At 34.9% G+C, this 25773-nt stretch overlaps 1 protein-coding gene across 1 annotated transcript in view; it reads right to left on the reverse strand.

Moving 5' to 3' along the window:
- CPNE8 (copine 8) overlaps window positions 1–25773 on the reverse strand; it is a 227106-nt gene that overhangs the window by 168031 nt on the left and 33302 nt on the right. The window contains exon 4 of the mRNA XM_049625275.1: window positions 1961–2064. Coding sequence (XP_049481232.1) covers window positions 1961–2064 — 104 coding nt within the window. The remainder of the gene's footprint in view (window positions 1–1960; window positions 2065–25773) is intronic.

The following is a 25773-nucleotide window of genomic DNA, read 5'->3' on the forward strand; positions in this document are numbered from 1 at the left end:
TTGGCTAAATAAATAGTGTTTTTTCAAACAATGAAAATTATGCAGCATAAAATGAATGAAACACACACACACACACACACACACACACACACATAATGGCATAAAAAGGTATCTGAAAAATGCAAGTAATAGGAAAATATTTGTGATTTTCAAAATACTGAGATTCCCATATGCAAGTATATACATTGAGTCATGTACATTTTTGGTTATTTGTGAATTTTTTGTTTTTTGGGCCTTTTTTTTTTTTGGTATTGGAAGAACAAGAAACTCTGATGTTAAAAAAATTTTTTTCATGTTTATTTTTGAGAGAGAGAGAGAGAGAGGGAGAGAGAGAGAAGGAGACAGAGTGCGCGTGGGGGAGGGCAGAGAGAGAGGGAGACACAGAATGTGAAGCAGGCTCCAGGCTCTGAGTTGTCAGCACAGAGCCCGACAGGGCATTTGAACTCAGGAGCCATGAGATCATGACCTGAGCCGAAGTCGGAGGCTTAACTGACTGAGCCACCCAAGCGCCAAAACTTTCACTTTTAAATGCCTACATTATTTAAAATTTATAATCAATATTTACTATTTTTAAATGAGAGAAAACAATATAAATGAATAAGAAAGAGAGAGAGGGAAAGGGAAATAAAGAGAACAAGAATCATGAAATAATGGCTGGTTTGGGATAAAGTTAAGTCTAAAACCAGGGGCAAAAAATTAAGGGAGTACCACACTGGTATATGAAAGAGAATTCTTAAAAACAATGGCTATGAAGTCCGTGAACAATGAGAAAACGAAACCACATTCACATGATTTATATGTCATTTTTAAATAATATCACTGTGAGTAATCTCCACGATAAACATGGTCAGGAAACCATTACATTCTACTTTTTCTCTTAAGTATGATTTTTATTATTTCAGAAGGGGTTTCAATAAAATAAAAACCAAACAGGCCATAATAAATTTTGTTTGATAAATATAATGAAGAGTGAAAACTCTTATAACTCTTGAAGGAAAGGGCCTGGCATAAAATCCTCCTTTTTTAAACAGAAGCATGGTGGGTTATTTTACTGCACACATTTTAGGGGACAACAAGAAAGACTGTTAACAGTAAACAACTTTCTACATTAAGAAGAAAATGATGACTTTTTCAAATAAGAGATGATAGCTTTCATCAAAAAAAGTCTATACATTGTGACAGCCTGGTACATTTTATTGTTTCCAGCTATTTAAAGTAAGACATTTATATTTTTAAATAGTTGCAATGCTCATAAACTCTCTTTAATCATTTAAATTTATTAAATACATGCTATAGCATATGTTATACTTTTCCCTTTCAATAGGTTTTCTTTTAACAATATCCAGATGTTTCAATAATGACCACAATTTACCTCTGTGAAACAAAAACTCAATAACAAATAACATCTTACAAACTGACACTAGATTCCCTGCGGACAAGAAGTTGAATTTGACGATAATATTTTGATCTGCTTAATTTAGTGTCAAAATAACAAGAATATTAAAAATATCAAGCAGTCTGGCTCTAGAATCCTATGCCTTGGCAATATGAGGCCACAAAGGGATAAAAGGAAGGCAGATATCCATATACTATATGAAGAAATGGCTGAGAGAAACAAAGATCTGGGGGACATGGGAGTACATGAGATCACCTTGGAATATATGCAGAGGTTGAAAAGAAATCACTGAGGCTTAACATGGTTTGAAAGAATGTCCATATATACCATGCAGCATTTCTACATGGTTAAATTGCTCACTAATTTTTCAATAAATATATAGCCAAAAACCTATAAAATGTAAAGCAATGCTAGAGACAGTGCTCAGGACACATTCTAAATAGAATTAATCTGGTTTCCTGCCAGTGTAATCTAGTATTCAGTACAACCAGACCCAGCCTTATGTTACACAATTTGTCTTTAACAATCATTTTTTTTTTTAATGCAAGTTAGATCAGAACTTACAAGTCAAAGCGAAGGTTCTCCCTTTCCTCAAAAAAGTAGTCCAGGATAAATTTTCTTACAAAATCAGGATTTAAAGTATTATCAATTACTTCAGTCCTTCCAAACTATAGAGAAAAAGAGAAAGAGAGAGGTTAAAATCAAGTCTTGCATGATTATTACAGTATACTACTTTGTAGTAATACAGTTCCTTGAAAACAGAAGCAAAAAATATCCCAATGGCTTGATAAAATAAAGTACCACCAAAAAGTCTTTGGAGACAAAATCATTCCCTCTTATTCACTCAGGGAAATCAGAAAAAATGAGCACTGAGTTCATTCACATTATTAGAAAAGCAGCTTCTGAAAATTCATATAACAAGCTGTAACACCTTCTTCCCTCCTCATCCTCCCCTCTTGAAAACCAAATCTCATTCTAGTCAAAACAAGTTATTTCTCCCTTTAATTTTAATGTATCACAGATTATTTTTCCTAACCTAGTGTAAAACTAGGCCAAGCAACATATATTTTTACAACTGGAGGGGTCCAAGTATTCATACTCCAGAAGTTCTCCACACAAAAGAGTTCATCAGCCATGTTTTGGGGAGAACTTTCTTATAATCTAATATACACTTTAATCATTTGAGTTTTGTTTGGCTTTGCTTTAATTCTTATGGCATCTAGACAGCCAGATGAGGACCTATGACACTTACATGTTTTAAGCTAGTGAATTGCACTTTTGCTTAAAAACATAAGTCTCTCCATCTTAGCGGAAGTGGAAAACAAGAAAAGACACTTTCTAGTCCCTCCTCTAACTGTGAAGGAAGGCCACCAGGCTCTGCTTCCAAAGACAGAGCGATATTCAAATTTTACATCTTTTTGTATTTGGCTTACATTCTTCCCCTCTCACTCCCATGGAATTCTAATAAGGGAATTTAAACCTTTGTGAACAGCATTATGCATGTCATTTTATCAGAGAACCAGTTTTTATTAAAGTTCATGGAAATACGATTTTTTAATAGGAATAAGAGAACTGTGATAATCCAGTAAAAAGTGAAGGTCATGTTTACATAAATTTTGATGATAAAACTATGGTACAAAATATTGATGACAAAGGATTTACTATGGCTATTGCTAACTAATTACCCCCAAAAGAACTAGTTTTATGTATCTGACAATTTTTTTAAATCATGGACCAATATCATACAGGTAAACCACAACCCAAGTAACTAATTCAGTATGTCCAAAATATTGAACATTTACTTTGAACAATAATAATAACAGTCACCATTTATTGAGTATTTACTTTGTTCCAAGTACTTTTTACACATTACTTTAACCATGAAAGGTAGGTATTATTAGCCCATTTTAAAGATGAGAACATTGAGGCAAAGGGTCCCAACTTTGGGCTACAAAATCTACATTCACTTTGGCTACAATATCTACATTCTTTCTAAGACCCTCTTCTATTTCAGAATAAAACATGTGATGCCCTGAGAAGATCCAACAATGAGCCTATCCAGGGTTTTCTAATTTTTAAAAAGTGGGAATAAGAACATGTACCAAGTAACCATGTGCTGGCAGTGCCCACACACCCCATAAGAGAAGTACAGAAGTCAAGAAGTTTAATTCTGAAGCAGACACAGGCTGGGCCCTCCCAGCCTTTCTGTTGCCTGGAAGCTCCCCAGACCAAAGAAGAGAGCACCAAACAAACGTCCAACACTCTCAGATAGAAACCCAACCAGTATCCATACTCCTTAGCACCCAAAACCCTCTAGTGGATTTTAACCCAAACTCACACTCAGAGGGAAGAAAAGAGAGTGCAATTTCCAAGTGCGAGCCCCGGAGTTAAAGCCAACAATTTCCCAGGGCCTGAGCCATCCCATAAGCTTGTTTCCTAGGGACCACTGGCTTGTCAGCATTACAGGTAACTGCATATACTCTGCTATCTCAAGTGAAGATTAATAACGTAGCCATTAAATTTTTAGCTAGTCAACACAAAGCCCTGAAATTGCTTCTGATGACCTCACCGGTAACCTTCACACTGTGAAATCTAGTGGTCACTCTGACCCTTCTCACACTAGATTGCTAGCACCATGGGACACTGCTGTCCACACTTTCCTTTCTGAAGCAGTCTTTTCTAGCTTTTTACACCACACTCCCATTTCTCTTCCTTCCTAGATTCTCAGCCATGCAATCTCTAGTTGTCAGAGCACACTTCTAGGCCTCTTTATTTGTCTATATTCACTCTTCTGTTAGATGATTTTATCTGCTCCTTTGGTTTTAAATCCCATCTACATGATGGTAACTTCCAAATGCAAGCATCAGCCCAGACTCACCTCTGAGTATACTCATGCACACAACTGCCTTCTTGGCTTATACATGTGGTTGTCTAACGTGTCCCTCAGAATTATCACCTGACTTTAAAGACTTTTTTATATCACAACCATACCCAATCTTGGTCCTTACCAAGTCTACCCCTTGTCAGTAAATGACATCATCATCCACTCAGTTACTCGGGCCATAAATGAGAGTCATCCTTCTTAACTCCTTGTCTTTAACCCACTGACTCCTACTCATCACCACCTCATAAGCTGTCAATTCCAACCCCAAAACACACCTCACAGCTGTCTACCTCTCTCCATATCTCCTGTCAACAGCTTAATTCCAACTTTTCATCTTTCTCATGGACCACCTCAAGGGCCTCCTAACTCACATCTTTGTGAACTCTTGCTCTCCCTCCAATTCTTCCCCCCATATCACATCCAAAATAATCTTTTAAAAACATGTAAACACAGGTATGCAATTTCACCACCCAAAAAGTCTTTAATGGCTTCCCATAATACTTCTAATTAAACCTCTTCTCTTTTGTCTGTAGGACTGACCCTTGTCTACCTCATGAACTTCATCATGGGCCAGTATCTCCCCTTCCTCTTTATCCAAGCCTGTTGGCCTTTTAGATCCCTCTACTCACCAAATCCTTTCTCTCCTATAGCCTTTGCACCTGTTATTTCTTCTTCCTGGCATGCTCTTAACCCCACTCTCGCATGGTTGACTTTTTTCATCCCTTAAGCCTCTCTTTAAATGTCAGCATTCTGGCTCTAAATACAGTAATGCTGGTCCCTTACCACTAAAATTATTCTCCTTCATAGCACCTGTTTATTCTTCCATAAAACTTGTATTTTGTAATTATACTTTTGTTTTAGAGTCCCCTCACTAGACAGTATGCTTCATGAAGGCACAAGACATGCATACCTGTTTTACTTACACCTATACAAAATTGAACAAATGATTAACTAAAGGAGATTTATAATATATTATTCAAAGAAAGAAGAATCAAGGATAACTTACAGTATAATACCAATTTTGATTAAAATATGTTTATGTTGGGGCACCTGGGTGGCTCAGTCGGTTGAGTGTCCGACTTCCATTCAGGTCATGATCTCACAGCGCATGAGTTCGAGCCCCACGTCAGGCTCTGTGCTGACAGCTTGGAGCCTGCAGCCTGCTTCAGATTCTGTGCCTCCCTCTCTCTCTGCCCCAACCCACTCGCATTCTGTCTCTGTCTCTCTCAAAAATAAACAGCAAAAATTTTTTTATAAATATATGTTTATGTTGATAGAAATGAAAATAGAGGAAGGTATACAAGAATGTAGAAATTATCATCCAATTGTTTTTTTTTTATTATGCATTTCTGGGTTTTCCTAATTTCTTGCAATGACTATGTCTTACTTTTAAAATCAGAAGCATAAAACTTTTAAGCAATGTTCTTGTTTTTTTTTAATTCATTCTACTATGAAAAGTGAAAACTGGCAATAATAAGAAATCACAGATACATTATGACTGGTTTAGCTCATGGAAATATATTAGTTCTTTCCCAGAGGCTGGAATATATTAGCTATCAACTAAGTGATTAATCTTTTTGACTCGAAACCTAATTTGTCTCAGCTAATGCCTTATACTACTAAATAAGAAATTTCTAATTCCTTGGAAAATGTATATTCACATATAATTCTATGCAGATCAGAAAGGATTAAAATGCTGAGGAAAGGAGTGCCTAGGTGGCTTAGTCGGTTAAGCGTCAGACTCAATTTTGGCTCAGGTCATTATTTCAAGGTTCCTGAGTCTGAGCCCTGTGACAGGCTCCCCAGTGACAGTATGGAGCCTGCTTGGGAGTCTCTCTGTCTTCCTCTCTGTCTGTCCCTGCCCTGATTGCATATGTACTCACTCTCAAAATAAATATATAAAATTTTTAAAAATAAATAAATAATAAAAATAAAACTTGGAGGAAAGACAATTATTAATAACATTTATTGATGGTATACCCCAGGAAATAGCTACATTTGAAAGAATTGAAAGTTATATTCTAAAAAGTCTTTTTCTTGGGGTGCCTGGGTGGCTCAGTCGGTTAAGCGTCCGACTTCCGCTCAGGTCATGATCTCACAGTCCATGAGTTCGAGCCCCGCATGGGGTTCTGTGCTGACAGCTCAGAGCCTGGAGCCTGCTTCAGATTCTGCATCTCCCTCTCTCTCTGCCCCTCCCTTGCTCATGCTCTGTCTCTCTCTGTCTCAAAAATAAATAAAAACATCTAAAATTTTTTTTAAGAAATAAATAAAAAGTCTTTTTCTGGGGTGCGTGGGTGGCTCAGTCAGTTAAGTGTCCAGTTTTGGCTCAGGTCATCATCTCACAGTTCGAGTTCCAGCCCTGCTTCAGGCTCTCTGCTGACAGCTCAGAGCCTGAAGCCTGCTTTGGATTCTGTATCTCAGACTCTCTCTGTCCCTCCCCGACTTGCGCTGTCTCTCTCTCTCAAAAATAAATAAACATTAAAAATATTTTAATATAAAAATAAATGAATAAAAAGTCTTTTTCTGAGTATCAACTACCCTAGATTGCCAGAAGTACCTGCAAACTTGACTACAATACCGTCTGGAACAATGAACATACCCAAACACGAGACAGTCAAGCACTTTTACATAATTATACAGTATTAAGTTTCATCACCTTATAATTAGGAAAATGTGAGAAAAAATGTTATTTTCCTCTGCAAGTGTGAAAGTTTTCAGTCATTTGAAAAAAGTAGGTAAACTTAATTTTGTTGGAAGATAAAACATTGTTTCTTGTAAAACTTTAACCAAAAAAAAAAAAAAACACAAGTTTTTGAAAAGTTTTCCTTTGTTTTATGCTTGAGCTAATCAGATAAATACCTACTTTTCCAATTTAGGAACAAATCCTGCAGAAAATGATAGACTGGAAGTACTCCTGATTTCTAAATCAGCTAATTGTTAAAATGCTTCAAGGGAGGAGTATCAGAAGAACATTCATCTATTTATGGCACCAAGCAGGTGACCTTTGTTTTGAGAAAAATGTTCAGGAAGATTTAATATATTGTGAAGGTCCAAAACAGCCACCTAGTTCATGTTCATTTGTCAAATAAAAGTGATGAAGGAAAAAGGTCATCTGGACTAGTGCACAACTGTAATTTGGTTACTAGATTAGAATTAAATCTCAGTGGTGGTGATATACAGAGCATAGTCTCCAGAAAGCAGACAGGAAGACTAGAGAAACTGAGTATTGCAAAGAGACTATTAAGATAAATTCAATTTAAAAAGCTCAGTTTAGGACTATACATATCCACCCTGCATAAAGTATACAACACACACACACACACACACACACACACACACACACACACTACTACCATTTGTATCCATTTCCTCTTGTACGTTAAACACTTGGATTACCAGAAAATCCATGGACCTCTTCCTCTGATGGAAAGAGATATAGTCTTCTTGTGTATCTCATCATACAAGACTTTTCTTTCCTTTCCTTTTCTTTTCTTTTCTCTTCTTTTTTAACAGATCAAAGATCTGAAAGTCACGTAAGTATAAAAAGACAAGTAGGAAATCTGAAGGCTTTATCTAGGTCTTACATTATTATACATCATTGAGATGTAGTTATAGATGTAGATAAGAAAGTAAATAAACACACAGAGAAAATATTCTTGGTTAAAAAAGTATATTACACATACGTGGCTTTTATTCACTTTTTAGGATCTTCTGATTTTAGGAATGAACATAAATCATTAGCCAACAACAAGAAAAAAAGACACCCTGATCACCTCTCTATAATGGTTACACATAAAATACAGAAAGGACATTAACTCCATCAATTTTTAAATTATAGTACTTTAAAACCTTAGTTAAAACATTTTAAGATGAAATCATACTCTAAAAAATTACAGTATTTCAAGAAACTGATAACCATGTCATTGCTTGCCATTAATTCTGTGATTAGTGACATGTTTTACCATCTGAAGAGAAAAAAAAATGGACTCAATTTATCTGAGAGGCCCTTATTGGGAAATATGGGTTAATTTTTATCATATTATCAGTTAAATTTTCATTTATGAGGCAAATATTTTTAAATGAATTGAGTAGATTATTATTTTAATATACCCAATTATTTTAAATTAGATTGTCTGAGTTAGGTTATTACCTAAATTCAATTGAAAATAAACTTGAAAATGTATTCACACTAACCCTGAAGTCTTTGAATATTTAAAAGCAGTTCTACACACAGATGTACAATAAATGTTGTTTATTCACATTCATTAGAAAGTAGACAATTATTAATTTCATATACTCAAAACTAAGTATATACTAATATATATTACTAATATATATATACTATATATATATATTAGTATATATAATTTTATATACTCAAAACTAAGTATAATGATCAATGATTTTTGATCATTATCTCAAAAATCCTCCAAAGGAATAATTCCTATGTTTTAATTTTCTCTTCTTCCTAAAACTATTCTGTAAGATAGACTTTCAAGCATGGTTTCAATGCTGAAATTCTTAAATTCTCAGTGTGTTTGTTTTTGTGAGTTTTATTCACTTTATTTTTTTTGAGAACTTAGCAAGAAAACAGAAACACTGCAAAGCTAAGTCTGGGAATTATTTTCATTTCATTATTTTCAAAAGTGATCAGAACAAACTTTTGCTTCTGCCAATGGCAAATTAGGTTGCTTAAGACTAACTTTTCCACTGAGAACAGCTAAAGAAATCAGACAAAATATTAAAATAATCTTTTTGGAGGCAGCAGAGAGCTGATAAAAAATTATACACATGGAACCAAAAACCCAGAGAAAAGAGATGCCAAAAGAGGGGCCCTGTATTTGGAAAAGACACCAACCAAACTGATTTCAGCAATCTCATCAAACTAGGGGAGACAATGGAGTTTTTAAAAATCTCCAAAGGGGTTATATGCCTGTTCATGCTTTCTTTCCACATGTTTAAGTGGGTTTTTTTTGTTTTTTTTTTTTAATTTTTTTTTTAACGTTTATTTATTTTTTGACACAGAGAGAGACAGAGCATGAACAGGGGAGGGTCAGAGAGAGGGAGACACAGAATTGAAACAGGCTCCAGGCTCTGAGCTGTCAGCACAAAGCCCAATGCGGGGCTCGAACTCACAGACCACGAGATCATGACCTGAGCCAAAGTCGGCCACTTAACCGACTGAGCCACCCAGGCGCCCCTAAGTGTTTTTTTTAAATAAGGTAACAAAGGCTTTGAGTTGGGGCTCCAAGAGGCTGCACCAAGGAATAAGGATGAATCAGAAGAGAAACCCTGAAGAAGAATGAATCTCAGCTCAGAGTGAATCAAATCTAATATTGAATTAAAATAAATTTTTCCTAGTCTAGTTATCTCCCCAGAGAAAAGTAAACCAACTCTGGAGAAACAAAAAATCATCCAACACCTCAAGTATATCTCTAATTGTTCTTATATGATATTCAGCAATTATTATCAGGCATGAAGACATGCTTCCAGCTCTAATGGAGTCACTTAAAACAGACCAGCATTCGAGTGGAGAACCAGAAATGGTAGACAAATACACAAATGTATTGTTGGATGTTATTGCAGAGATGCAAGGGTATCCTAGTGCTGAAAGGCCCAATGCTGGAGAAAAGAAGTTAATTAACATGATCCCAACTTTTATCTGGAACAAGCAGTGACACAGAAAAGAGCAAGTCCACATAAAAATGGAGAGAGAAGCAAAGCCAGGAAATCTCAGCAACAATGAGCCATACTTTTGAAGACTGCACAACTGAACAGAAGTAGGACCCTAGTGAAGTTAGAAGGGCTATCTGAACCCAGGTTTCTTTAAAATTTCAAGAAAATTAAAGGTGTCAAGGCTCAATTACAATGTTATCATTAAAAAAGAGAGAGAGAGATTAGAGAGCAGAATAAATATCTCTACAGGAAATGAAAGTATGCCAAAAGATATCATCAAAAACCAAACCAAAACTATAATGTAGTATTTCAAACAGAGCTAAAACACATACAGTCCTAAAAGAATTGTGTAAACCAGAATTAGTGGTACTGAGAAAGGAGGTGATATAAATCAAAGAGGAAATAAAGATAAAATAAAGAAAACAGCATTTTAGAAACGGAATAAACTAGTAAGGACCCAAGAGTCATCACAATAGATAAAGCCTTAACAGAAATTGGAAAAAAAATATTTTTGTTTTTAAGAATCAAAAAGAAATGGGAAAAAAAGAAAATGAGAAGAAAGTAACAAATACTGAACAGAGGCAAAGTGGGCCTATCATAAAATAAGAGAAGCCCACAAAGAGGAAAATCATAGCAAGGAACAGACAAGTATAAAAAACTCTAATTCATTAGCATGTGGCTTAAAGAAAGACAAAATTAGTTTTTCTTTAGAATTTTTGACAGAAATGCTTTATGACAAAAGAAAATGAGTAACATTTAATATACTTAAGGAAAGAAAATGTAATAAAAAATTTTATGTTCTGTATATTCAAAGCATACAAATTGTTGTTGACACACAAAAAAGAATAATAAATATTGTTCCCATGAGCTCTTCCAAAGAATCTATTAGAGAATGAGCTTTAGATAACCAAAATTACTACAGAGATATTGACATACGGAGTGGTGGTGAGCACTACTTATAGAACTAAGACTAATTTAGGGCTAAAAGGGAGAAAATAAAGTATGCAATGTCAATATGATCTGCTAATGTTAATAGAATACAACATCACTCCAACTAACAAGTAGAAAAAGAACAAAAATCAAGCACTAAGAATCAATGGGTGCTAACATCAAAAAAGACCAAAAACAAGACATCATTTGCTTCCTACTGAAAGTTCACGCCATCACCTACAAATTTGCTAAAGGAACTGAACCCATGTCTGATCAACTTTCTGACATAATCTGTTAAATTGTAGAAATACAAAAAAAAAAAAAAAAAAAAGAAAAACAAAAAATAAAAAACAAAACCCATGAACTGCACTGCACCATAAGCATATAGTCAAAAAGATCCTGACTGTGGAACTATAGGTCAAATGGTCTAGTTTCTGTAACAGATAAGTTGTAAGAAAAACAAAGGAATGGAGGGAAAGCTGTACACTAAAAGACACAGAAAATACATACCATTTTTTGAAATGTGCAAGACCAAACTGTAATGTTGAGAAGTGCACACTTGAATAAAAAAACCATAAACACACTCACCATTACTCTTTAAAAACAGAGTACTCTGATTGGGAAAGTTCATGGAAAAAAATTCTGAGGTGCCGACAAAGTTCTATTTCTTGACCTTGTTAATGGTTACATGGGTGTTTGCCTTCTAATAATTCACCAAGGTTTTCATTTTTTGCATTGCTTTTTGTATTTGTTTCCAATAAAGTAACAGAGAAAAGTGAATGCAAAATAAGGACATCCCTCTACAAGAGTAGTCATTGAGACAATTACTGACAACACAACTGCAAAATTGCACCAACATAAATTTTAAAGGGAATTCTTCATATGAAATTAAAATGATGTTTGAGGGGCGCCTGGATGGCTCAGTCGGTTACGGGGCCGACTTCGGCTCAGGTCATGATCTCGCGGTCCGTGAGTTCGAGCCCCGCGTCGGGCCCTGTGCTGACAGCTCAGAGCCTGGAGCCTGTTTCAGATTCTGTGTCTCCCTCTCTCTGACCCTCTCCCGTTCATACTCTGTCTCTCTCTGTCTCAAAAATAAATAAACATTAAAAAAAAAAATTTTTTTTTAAAAAATGATGCTTGAAGGAAACCTTCAAATGCACGAAGAAATGAAAAGCACCTAGTAGAGTAAATATATGTAGAATAAAAAAGAATATTGATGATATAAAATAATAATAAACTATCTTGTGTGTTTACATTATATATATATATAGTATATATATACACACATATATATTTGTGTATATATATACATAATGTATATATATACACAAATATATATATATACATATATATATATATACACACACACATATATATATACACACACACACACATTATATATTAAAGTGTTTTGGGACTAAGTATTTTCTGGAAAGTTGTGACAAAACTAATTTATCGGATTCTAAAATATCAAGAAATTGTCAGGGGCGCCTGGGTGGCGCAGTCGGTTAAGCGTCCGACTTCAGCCAGGTCACGATCTCGCGGTCCGTGAGTTCGAGCCCCGCGTCAGGCTCTGGGCTGATGGCTCGGAGCCTGGAGCCTGTTTCCGATTCTGTGTCTCCCTCTCTCTGCCCCTCCCCCGTTCATGCTCTGTCTCTCTCTGTCCCAAAAATAAATAAAAAACGTTGAAAAAAAAATTAAAAAAAAAAAAAAAAAAAGAAATTGTCATAGGTATGTTGAAATCTTTAGGGTAACTCCTAAAAATAGTAAAAGAAAGTAAAACTAACAAGCTAATATAAGGAAAAAATATGTAATGCTAAAAAAATTATTTAGTCAAATCCAAAGAAGAAAAGAAATGAGAGATAAAGAATTTAAAACATATGAATAAAATTTTTAAAAGTTAAAAAAATAGCTAAATGGTAGGTTTAAACTGAAACATATTGGCAATCCCATTAACTGTAAATAACCTAAACACTTCAAATAAGATAAATATTATTGATGTAGATTTATTTTTAAGCCCAAGTGTCAGCTGCTTACAGGTAACACACTATAAATACAAAAACATGAGAAAATTGAAAGTAAGTCTTGGGAAAAAAAAGACAAACTATGCAAACTTTAAAGAAAAGAGAGCCAGATTAACTATTCAAATATCGTGTGAAGTAGAATTTAAGAAATATTTCCAGAGAAAGAGTAAAAGCCCTAGACATCTTGTCTCAGGAAGGAAGGAACTGCTAAAAAAGAATGACAAGGCACATTTTTAAAACATACAGAAGCCAACTTGAAGGTGCTTCCATTTAGCAAATTTATGAAAATTTGAACCCCAAAATAAACGGTATAACATATAAAACTCCATTGAATAAAAGAGGAAGCCATGAATCCACACTTATAAAATCAATGAATAAATTAAAAGTTTAATGAGGAAGGAGATATTTATATACTCTTAAAAAGTATCTCACCACACACTCATTAACTACCTTCCCAACATAATTCCCAGAGTCTCCTCCCAAAATAAGTATTAACTACAAAAAAGAAAAGTAACTTTTTGGTAGAGAAGGCTAGCAGACATCACTTTAATCAAGTAATCAAAAATAACCTAACCCAAACTGGGACAAATCCTAATCCTGTGCCACCAGATGGGATACAAGAAGAGCGACGGAGTATCACCTCTGTGATTTCATCCAAGGTCGCATCATGAAGGAAAATATCACACAAAATCAAAATGAGAGAAATTCTATACAGTAGCTGACATTCCATTTTCAAAAGTGTCAAGGTCATCAAAGTTAAGGAAAGACTGAGTAAGTATTCCAGATCAAAAGAGACCTAAAAAAATGACAACTAAGGCAACACATAATTCTGAATGGAATCTGTCTGCTCTAAAATGTATTATTGAGACAACTGGTGAGAACTGAATGGGGTCTTAGGATTTGGTGGCAGAAATGTGTCAATGTCAATTCCTTAAGTCTCAGTATTATATTATGCCTATGTAGGAGAACATCCTTTGTGCAATAAAGTATTCAAGTGCTGTAGGTCATCATATTGGCAAGTTATTCTCAAATGGTTTAAAGGAAAAAAATTCTTTATATATTTGCTATTTTTCTGTAAATATAAGATAGTTTCCAAAAAACTTTTAAAGATAGTTTCAAAATTTAAAAAAACAATAGTTTGAATCTGAAAGCTAACAAAAGTACAACGTATCAAACTTGCTGGATATAAAGCTTCTTATTAAAAAAAATGTAGCCTAAAATGCATACAGTTGAGGGGAGCCTGGGTGGCATGATCGGTTGGGCATTGGTCTTCTACTCAGGTCATAACCTCACAGCTCATGGGTTCGATCCCCACATAGGGCTCTGTGCTGGTAGCTCAGAATCTGGAACCTGCTTCGTATTCTGTGTCTCCCTCTCTCTCTGCCCCGCCCCTCTTCTCACTCTGTCTCTCTTTCTCAAAACTAATTAAACATTAATTTTTTTAAACTGCATATAGTAGAAAAGAAAAATGACTAAAAATAAATATTGTTATCTACTTGAAGAATTTAGAAACAGACCAGCAAATTAAACCCCCAACAATGTGAGGAGAGTAACAAAGATAATTGCAATAATTAATAAACTTAAAACAATAAATTAAATAACCAATAAAGGCAAATATTGACTCTTTGAGAAGACTAATAAAGTTGATAAACCTCTACCAAGATGCATCAAGGGGAAAATAAGAGGGAAAATACAAATTATCAAAATCAGAAAGTAAAAAGGGCATCATTATAGAATACACAGAAATTAAGCACATCATAAAAGTATATTATAAAAAACTTTACACCAATGAGTTTAAGAATTTGAGCAAAACAAATTCTTGGAAAAACATAGCACACAAAATTGACAGATGAGGAAATTAATATCTTGGGTAAACATATATGTAAGTAAGGAAATGAATCTGGAATTAAAATACCCCACAAAGAAATATCCAGGCTAAGAATGCTTTAGCAGCAAATTTTTCCAAACATTTAATTTAAGTATAAGATTAACCTTTCATATATTCTTTCAGAGAACAGAAAAAGTGGAAATACTTTCAAGTAAATTAATGAGACTTGGCTAAGCGTAAATAACAAACTCTAAAGTCTATCACAAGAGGGGCGCCTGGGTGGTTTAGTCGGCAGTGTGTCTGACTTCAGCTCAGGTCATGGTCTCGCAGTTTGTGAGTTCAAGTCTGGCATCAAGCTTGCTGCTCCAGCGTGGAGCCCGTTTTGGATCCTCTGCCCTCTCTCTGTCTTCCCTCCTCCCCTCTCAAAACTAAATAAACTTTTGAAGTCTATGACAAGAAAGGAAATTTATAGATCAATATCACACATAAATTCAAAATTCTAATAAATATTAGCAAAGCATAGCAAGCAATATATCTAAAAGGAAACACATCATAATCAGTTGGTTTTATTCCATAAATATATTTAACTGAAAACCAAACATGTAATTCACCACATTGACAAAATAAAGAACAATAACATAATCCTCTCAATAGATGCATACCTGAAAACTTTACCCTTAAGATCAGGAACAAAACAAGGATGCTTCCTATCACCACCTTTATTCAACACTGTACAAAAAGTACTTGTCAGTGCAATAAATATCATGATTAGATAGGAAAAAATAAAATTCTAATGTGTAGATCAGCATAATTTATGCAGAAAATTTTTAAAAATCCACAAACTATTCTTAGTAAGTTGAGCAAGGTCACTTCAGAGTTATTATCCAAAAGCTAAATTATATTTTCTATATCACAATAAAAAATAAAAAGGAAAAATGATGAGTTACATTACAATAAAAATATCAAATCACTAAAGGAAAATCAAACTAAAGATGTGCAAGAGCTCTACATAAAAAATTACCACATATTAAAAGAAACTAATGACAACTTAAATAGAGGGGTATCCATATTCACAGATCGTAAGGCATACTATTTCACATATTTCAATTCTCTGAAATTGATCTACAGTTTCAACACAATCTCAGATCTCATATGTGCATATGTATGTGTGTAAACTGGCAAATAATTCCAAAATTTCTGTGGTAAAGTAAAAACCTAAGACTATCCTAGAACAGGATTCAGAAAATTACAGCCCCTGAGCCAAATCTGGCCTGCTGACTGCTGAATAAATTAAGATTCTTTGGAGCAAAGTCATGATAAAGCATTCATGTATTGTCCATGGCTGTTCTCATGCTACAATGGCCAGAGAGATCATAGGGCCACCTAGCCTAAAATATTTATGCAGCCCTTATTTACATCTGGTCCTTTACAAGGAAAAAAAAAGAAAAAATGCTAATCTTTGGCCTAGAAAATCTTGAAGGGAAAAAAAAAAGCACAAACAACCAGATTTAGTTATGAAAACAGTTATTAAACAGAGTATACCACAACAGAATCCTAACAAGGCCATCATGTATACAGTCATTTCATTTATGATAATGGTAATATGATTGTGCAGTGGAGAAAGGAAACTTCTTCAATAAATGTTCCTGGGTCAATTAGATACCATATGGAATCAATGTAAATTTTACCTCAAACCATACCCAAAAATTAATCCCAGAGAAATTGTAAATCTAAATATAAAAGTTAAAACAATAAAACTTCTAGAATTATAACACTGGGGAACATCATCATGGTCTTCAAATAAGAAAGTTTCCTCTAACAGAACAAAAGCATAGCTCATAAAGGAATAGACTGCTATGTTGACCTAAATTAAGGACTATTCATCAAAATACAGTTCAGAGAGTAAAAAATCATGCTGCAAAAGGAAAGAAGACATTCGCAAGACATATTCGCAACAAAAATTCCTATCCCAATGATATAAATAACTCCTAAAAATCAACAAGAAAATGGGAAAAACAACAAACATGTACTTCATAACAGATAGCCAAATGGGCATGAGGCCTGACAAACGGTGCTCAGCCACATTAATTAGCAGGAAGTTAAAATCCAAACAAGATATCTTTGCACATTAACCAGAATGGAACATTAAAAAGACTGGCAATACAAAGCATTAGCAAGAATGCTTTGCAATGAGAATGACACATGGAAAATTCTGGAAAATGATGTGATAGTGTGTACTGAAAATGAAAATATGCACACCAATGGAGATATCAAAATCCCTGATTTCAGATCATATTACCAACTTACAGTAATCAAAACAGTATAGTACAGGTATAAAAACAGACACAAAAATAAATAGATCAGAATAGAGATCAGAAATAAACCTATGCATATCAATTAATTCACAACAAAGGAACCAAGAATAAACAGTAAGTAAAGGACAGTCTCTTCAGTAAATGGTGGGGAAACAGGACAGTCAAATGCAAAAGAATGAAACTGGACCATTATCTTATACCATATGCAAAAACTAATTCAAAATGGGTTAGACTTAAATTTAAGACCTGAAACCATAAACTCCTAGAAGAAAACATAGGCAGTAAGCAATTTAACATGGTCTTGGTGATAATTTTTTTCAGTCTTACAACAGAAGCAAAAGCAACAAAAGCATAATAAACAAATGTCTCAAATTTAAAAGCTTCTGCACAGCAAAGGAAACCATCAAGAAAATGAAAAGGCAACTTACTGAATGGGAGAAAATATTTGCAAATCATGTATCTGATAAGGGTTTAGTAACCAAAATACATAAAGAACTCCTATAACTCAATGGTTAAAAAAAATCGATCCAATTAAAAAATAGGCAGAGGATCTGAATAGACATTTTTCCAAAGAAGGCATACAGATGGCCAATAGGTACAGGAAAGGTGCCCTACATCACTAAGTATCAGGGAAATGCAAACCAAAACTATAGTGAAATAGCACCTCACACCTGTTAGAATGGCTCTTATTAAAAAGATAAGAAATTACTAGTGTTGGGGCAGATGTGGAAAAAAGAGAAACCTTTTACACTATTGGTGGGAATGTAAACTGGTGGAGCCACTGTGGAAGACAGTATGGAAGTTCCTCGAAAAATTAAAAATAAAACTATCATATGATTTAGCAATTCCGTTTCTGGGTATCTATCCAAAGAAAACAAAAATACTAACTCAAAAAATTACATGTATCCCCATGTTCATTGCAGCATTATTTACAATAGCCAAGGGATGGAAACAACCTAAGTGTCCATCAGTGAATGAATGGATAAAGAAAGGGTTATACTATATTCTACTATATTTAGTAAAATATTATTCAGCCATAAAAAAAGAAGGAAATCTGCCATTTGTGACAACATGAATGGACCATGAGGACATTATACTAAGTAAATAAGTCAGACAAAGACATATATTACATGATCCCACTTATTTGTAGAATATTAACAAAATAAGTAAAAAATAAATTTAAAAAGCTCACAGGTACAAAGAACACATTGGTGGTTTCTGCCAGAGGCAAGAGTGGGAAGCGAAAAATATGAGTCAAGGAGGTCAAACAAATTATTCTATAATGTTAGAATTCAGGATAGTGGTTTAATCTGGAAGGAGAGAAGGGCACAATCAGAATTGCTGGATTGCTGGAAGGTTCTATTTTTTGCTCTAGGTGGTGGTTACATGGATGTGTTCACTATAACAAATTATTATGCCGTATTATTTTCCCTTTGGTTTGAGTATGTTTTATTTCAATAAAAAGTTATATTAAAGGGGCGCCAGGGTGGTTCAGTCGGTTAAGCGTCCAACTTCAGCTTGGGTCATGATCTTGCAGTTCAAAGGTTCAAGCCCCACATTGGCTTCTCTGCAGTCAGTATGGAGCCTGTTTGGGATCCTCTGTCCCCCCGGGCTCTCTGCTCCTCCCCTGCTCATGCTCTATTTCTCTTTCTCTCTCTCTCTCTCTCTCAAATAAATAAACATTAAAAAAATTTAGTTTAAAAAAAGCATATTTTAAAAAAGAATAGAAATTCAGCCATTAATAAAAAGGAAATTAATTCTTCCATTTGCAAGACAACATAGATGAAATCTGAGGATATTATGCTAAGTGAAATAAGTCAGTCAGAGAAAGACAAATACTACATGATCTCACTTATATGTGGACTCTAAAAGAAGCAAAGCTCATAGAAACAGAACAGACTAGTGGTTGCCAGGGGTGGTGGGAATAGGCAAAAGTGGTCAAAGAGTACAAACTTCCAGTTATAAGATGAGTAAATTCTGAAAATGTAACATATACATAGTGACGATAGTTAACAAAACTATTTTGTAAATTTGAAACCTGCTAAGAGTCCATTTTTAAAGTTCTCACCATAACACACACACACAAATATATATAATGGGATGTGATATATGTATGTGTTAACTTGCCTTATTTTGATAATCATTTTACAATATAAGCAAATATCAAATTATTACATTGTACACTCTAAACTTATATAATGTTATATGTCCATTATATCTTAATAAAGCTGGAAAAATAAAAAATAAATGGCAGGAAAAAAATAACTCAAGACAAAAATTATTCTACTAATTCTTCAACTAATAATCAATCAGCAAAGTTCTATCAAAGTATGATTCTTATTCAATGGGTCATAGAATACTCATAGAGTTAATCGACTTTCCCTGAGCCTTATAAAGAATGGACCACTTATATTAAGCCACAGCTTTTAGTTATCTGTAACCAGGAATATTTGTCAATCTACTTTATGTCCTTTTCTAAACAGAAAAATTTCAAGGCCCAAAGGTCTCTTTCCAACACTGGTGTAGCTGACCTTGGGAATTCAAATGAGTGTATAGGGTATCTTCCTGAGGGGCACACAAAATATTTTTGCTAAAATAATAATGCCATAATATTGACTATATACACCATCGAAGATACTGGTACTACAAAATTCTTTAAACTGTATGCCATGCAAGTGTTCTTGTAAGAGAACCTCACATGTCTTCCATTACAATCCCCTCAAGCAATCACAGTGAAGAAGTCATGACATATACCGCAAGAATCCTTCAAATGCCAATGAGAAGAGTACAATGTCTGCAGATTGAATGCTCAACAGTATATTGTCCTTAAGATCTTTTTAAAAAAAGAGAAAAGAAGACTAAACAAAACAGAATGTTCAGTTGCTCTGCAGCGTGAATCCAAGAGCAAAGGTGGTGTCAGTAGCCATACAGGACCCTCAGGGGCTTAGCCATAGTGCATGCCTAAAGATTGTAGGGAGCTGCCAGTCCTATATCAATAACCTTAGATCGTTCAGTCTAATATTTTTTATAGAACAAAAAGGAGAGGATGAAACTTGTATTCCCTAAGCTTCAAGAGGTAAATATGTTTTCAATGGATGCTGTAATTCACATTCCAAAGTATATAGTTAAAGTTATGATCAGGAGCTGAAGAACAAGCACACATGACTAGGTAGTGTACCACATAAATGTTCTCACATGAAAAATGTGACCTTTACACCCAATGATCTACAGGGGTTGTTCCAATTCATAAGTTCTGAAACCATGAGAGTTGAGTGTGTGCCTACGTTTGAGGGTATCCTCAAAATTATCCTTTTAACAAATATTAACTGAGCACCTTGTAAGAACAAAGCCCTATCCTAAATGCTATTGTGCAAGAGGTTGACCTTTAAGGAGCACTGAGTTAAGAAGTGAAGCTGAGATTCCAAAGACAGTATGTTCACACACACACAAAAAAACAAAACAATGATATTTGTTGAATGATATAAAGAAGAAAGTGACAAGGACCGTGAGAAACATACAGAAATTACAGAATTTCAAAGGGGCAAGGTAGAAATTCTAGTTGTGAAGTTTAGAAAAGTCAAATAGGTAAAGTATCGTTTAAGTTGGGCTATGAGCAATATCCTCATCCTTTCTGAATATGTTTGTGTGTTCATATATTATACATATATTATTCAGTATGGAGATAAATACATGTTAAAATAGCTCAAAGTCAGAGGAATGGTTCGGAAGCAGAGACAATGTCAAATTACAGTAATCAACCTGTGGCAGTAGATTTGCCTCCAAACTGTGATCGCTGTGGATTATAAAAACTTCAGCTTGCTTTCTTTTATCACATACAAACTTAGAGAATCTGAAACCAACTCTATAATTTTAAATATTTAAAAGTAATTCACGGGGGTACCTGAATGGCTCACTCAGTTAAGCATAGGACTCTGGATTCCCGTTCAGGTCATGATTTCATGGTTCTTGAGATTGAGCCCCTTGTCGGGTTTGGCACCAACAGCATGGAACCTGCTTGAGATATTCTCTCTCTCTCTCTCTCTCTCTCTCTCTCTCTCTCTCTCTCTCTCTCCCTCCCTCCCTCCCTCCCTCCCTCCCTCTCTCTCTCTCTTTCTCTCTCTCTCTCCCTGCCCCCAAAGTAAATAAATATATAAAGTCTAAAAAAAAAAAAAAGAATGTTACAAAAAAAGGTAATTCACAAAATAGATTACCTATGGATAACTAAAATTTAACTCAAAGAAGTTAGTTGCAACATTTTCAGAACCTCTCAAAGTTAAGTGTGCATCCTCAGGGATAACACTTTGCAGTTTCCACTTGCCACCAAGAGGTTTTCATATTTTCATAATTCATGGCACTTAAGTATCATTTCTAGCTCCAAAACTGTTATGCACTGAAATATAATTTTAGTTTTAAAAGATCAATTACTTCAAGAGCTTTTGATAATTCATAGTCATTAGAATTTATATAAGATATGCAGGTAATTCTAATAGTGTCAGATATAATTTTTAAATTGCAGATTTCAACTACAGATCAATTTTAAATATTTTTTTCCATCTCTTTATTTGGAGCATTTATTTCAACATATTTTAAGCTCCTTTTTTTATTAATCCTTGCTATCTAAAGATAATTCATCCCAGAACATAAAATCATATAGCTAATTACTATGTATTTTTCCAGAATATAACTAAATTCAAATACAAACACAACTGCTATATTACGACACAGTTGTGATACCTAAATCAGTATATTGATAGTATAGATATACTAAAGTTGCTGGTAAAATTCTACCATATTTTACATGCTCCTTGAGGCAGAAATACTATGTATTTAAAAATCTTACCCACCATTGCAACCACATAACAGGCACTTAAAAATATGTCAAATTAATAAATGGGTGGATGGATTTAAAGTTATTAATAAAGTATCTATAATATTGTTTTGCTTATCTGATTCCAAATATCTTGAGTGTAGTTACCACGGTGATTTTTGCTGTCATCTTGTAAAATAATGTTCAATACTTGAAAGATGATTGGAAGAACTGATAAAATGACTAGAAAACTCTTCTGAACCCTACAGTCTCATAAAAAAGCAGACTAGTTAGGAAATTAGAACTGAGACCAATTTCATTCCTGGTGAATTAGTCCAGCCTGTTTGACTACTTCCAGATATAGGACATCCACTCTAGTGCCAGCATACAGTTCCACTATATCCACATACATTCCACCGTGGGATACTCTTAAGTGTTAAAAACATCTTCCTCACATTCGATTAAATAATGTCTGTCTCTCCATCTTTGAGCCAAATTTTTTTTGTTTCCTCCTTGTTTGTTTCAACATCAAGTAAGTGTACTCCCATTTTCTAAATGAAAATACATTAAGATTTTAAAGACATTTATTATGAGTAGTCAGAGTCTTTGCATTTTTTAGATTAAACATTCCTTTATTCCTATGGCATAGCCTCTATCCCTTTCTTCAAGATGGTAACCCTCCTAAAATACATAGTTGGCATTTTGGGGGTCTCAAATGGAGGACTGAGAAGTAACACTCCAGATTTGCTCCCACCAGAGCAAAATACAATAGAATCTGATTGAATCACATGAAATTGCCAACACTCGACCGTTTTTGACATGCGAAAATGACAATCTCATGTAGTTCAACATAACAGCATTATCTTCTTTGATGCAAGCGCTGCACATCCATCACCGCATCCTCAGATTGCATTAGCCTTTTAGCAGCTGCGTAACACCACTGCTTCATATTAGGTTTGAGGCCAAGTAAATCCCACAGGTCATTTTCCCATCAACAGCTGGGCTTGTGCAATGAATTCTACAGAATTTTATAATGCAGGAATTTACTGACCTGCCCCTTACTAGTTTTGTTACCCTTATAAAAGTTTTTTTGATCTCTTAGAGTCCCCATGTATCCTTAATCATATAACGTTTACTATGTGCCAGACACTGTTATCAGTGGTTCACATTTGATCCTCTGAACCACCATATGCTAGAATCTCTACCATTTCCCACATCACAGATTAAGAAACAAGGGAGGTCAAGTGCACTTCCTTAGCCACTATATCACACTGGCTCTCAAAATAAGGAAACTGTCTCTCTCACATGGTTTTGTGGAGATTTAATAATATACATAATGTATTTAATTCCTTCACACCTTTCCTTTATCCAGCAAGTTCAATTAGCTGTTAAATACAATGGATTTTAGCTCCTAAATGCTTGTCTCCTGCATCTGGCACTTCCTTTCTACTGTTCCAGACTATTCTCCAGTTTTTAACACTTAATTCTTCTTAAATGCTGTCTATTGAAACTGCCTCTTAACTGCTTTCTCTTCATCTTCCTCCATCTGCTCCTATCCACACTAGATAATTCTGGGTCCTACTTCTCATCACTTTTGCAATTTCTACTTTTTCTTATGCCCCCTTTGAGTATTGTTCCCTCTTACTAACTCTTTTTACTCCTTCAAGGAGAAAAAATAAACAAGAACAATAGTGTTTTCTGTTTTATTTTATTATTATGGTTATTTTCCCTAAATAGTAGACCTTTTTCCTATTTGTCTTTCATTCAGAGTCAAGCTTAAATAAGAATAAAACCCAAAAATCAATTTCTAGAATTTCCTTCCATCAATAAAACCAGAATGTGAATGTTGGGATCAGATAAGGATTCTGCAAAGCAAGGTGATGTAATAGCAAGGGCTCTGGAGCCAGATGACCTGGGTTGAAATCCCTATTCCAGTATTTATAAGTGGGTAGACTTCATAATATCAGTTAAGCTTTCTGTGCTTTAGTTTCCTCATGTGTAAAATAAGAATTATAATAGTCTCTACCTCTTAAGGTTATTGTACAAACTAAATTAGTCAATATATCTAAACAACTTAGAATATTAGTCATTATTATTATGAAAGATCTTATAAAGTAAGAAAGAAATTCATATCTCATTGTGTAGGCAACAGAAAAGCCTCTTCACTAGGGATCTGTATTGGCCCAGATGCCTGGTCCCATATCTTTTGAATGTTTATCTCAGTTCCTTTATTGGCCCCTCCAGTAATGTTATTTTCTGAACACTCCTAGTAAGTGCTTACCCCCAGCTAGCCTGACTCTTATGGTCAGTCAGCAGTTCCACTGGATGGCCCCAGGTCTTTGAGAAAGGGAACTCTAGACTGAATGACAAGAGACAGCATATCTCTTAGGAAAATAATCACAGGAAAAATTAGAGGAATGAGAGAGAAGCATGCACTCACGAGAATGTTGTAACAGAGAAGACTAAGATAACATAGGTCTGAATGAATGAAGGACGTGGTTCATTTGAGATTTTTTTTTTGATTAAAGAGAATTCACACCACTGGATAACTGATAAACAAGAAAGGTGTGGGAGGAAAAGTCAAGAGTGACTGCAAAAATTGCAGTTTGATATTTTGGCTGGTGATGCCATTAGCTATACGTGGAGCAAAGAGGCAGTGGCCGTAAGGTAAAGCTGATGAATTTACATTTGTATAAATAGACTTTGAGAAAAATATCACATGGAAATGTCTAGCAACAATTAAATATGAGAAACTGGTTCTCACTATCCCACTGACCCATTATCAGTAGGGGCAATTTTTGAATTGGTTTATTCTGCCAGTTTTGAGAATAAATTACAATGACCTATTCTTATCCTCTATCTCACAGTTGAGACACGCTGGTAAAATGGCTGGCCGCAAAGCAATCTATGGCAACAAATAGCACAGATCTCACTAGGGAAATCTCACCAGAAACTGTAACCTCATTAAAACAATGCGCTAACTTCCTGGGATAACCAGCAACTACAAGCAGATAGAAATGCCTTTTATTTTAATATGCACCCCCTCTCTTCCAGTGATCATCCTTCCATTTGAAAGGAGAGATACTCTAGAATATAAATTAACTAAAATAATTCTGCCTCCTTGTTTTTATTTCATTAAACAAAGTAGGTCTGCATTAGGAAACTGAGTTTCTACCTCATTTTCAAACAATAAGTTACTAACTGGCAAAAAGAAGGTGATAGTTAATATCAAGCTCCACACTTAAAATCCTTTAAAGTAATATTTTATAAAATCAGCAGTTGACTTCTAAAAGTGAGACTTAAATCCAGACTTCAATTATGTAAGGATTGCAACTATTAAATTTACTTTAGACAGAGACAAGTTTCAAGGCTAGACTATTCTGTAAGAAGGCCATAAATCAGGCAAACATTGAGGATTATTAAAAACAAAACACGGTGTGCCTTGATGGCTCAGTTGGTCGAGTCTCCAACTCTCGGTTTCAGCTCAGGTCATGATCCCATGGGATCAAGCCTCGCATAGGGCTCCATGCTAAGCATGGAGCCTGCCTAACATTCTCTCAATACCTCACCCCCCACCCCTCTCCCCCACTCATGCTCTCTCTCTTGCTCTCCAAAATAACACACACACACACACACACACACACACACACACACACACACAAAGATGACTTTCATAAATTAAAAAAATCCAATCTTTGGGTTGAAGAACACTTAAAATAACTAAAATCGGGGCGCCTGGGTGGCGCAGTCGGTTAAGCGTCCGACTTCAGCCAGGTCACGATCTCGCGGTCCGTGAGTTCGAGCCCCGCGTCGGGCTCTGGGCTGATGGCTCAGAGCCTGGAGCCTGTTTCCAATTCTGTGTCTCCCTCTCTCTCTGCCCCTCCCCCGTTCATGCTCTGTCTCTCTCTGTCCC

The sequence above is a fragment of the Panthera uncia genome, chromosome B4, assembly GCF_023721935.1.
Source record: "Panthera uncia isolate 11264 chromosome B4, Puncia_PCG_1.0, whole genome shotgun sequence".
Taxonomy (NCBI): Eukaryota; Metazoa; Chordata; class Mammalia; order Carnivora; family Felidae; genus Panthera; species Panthera uncia.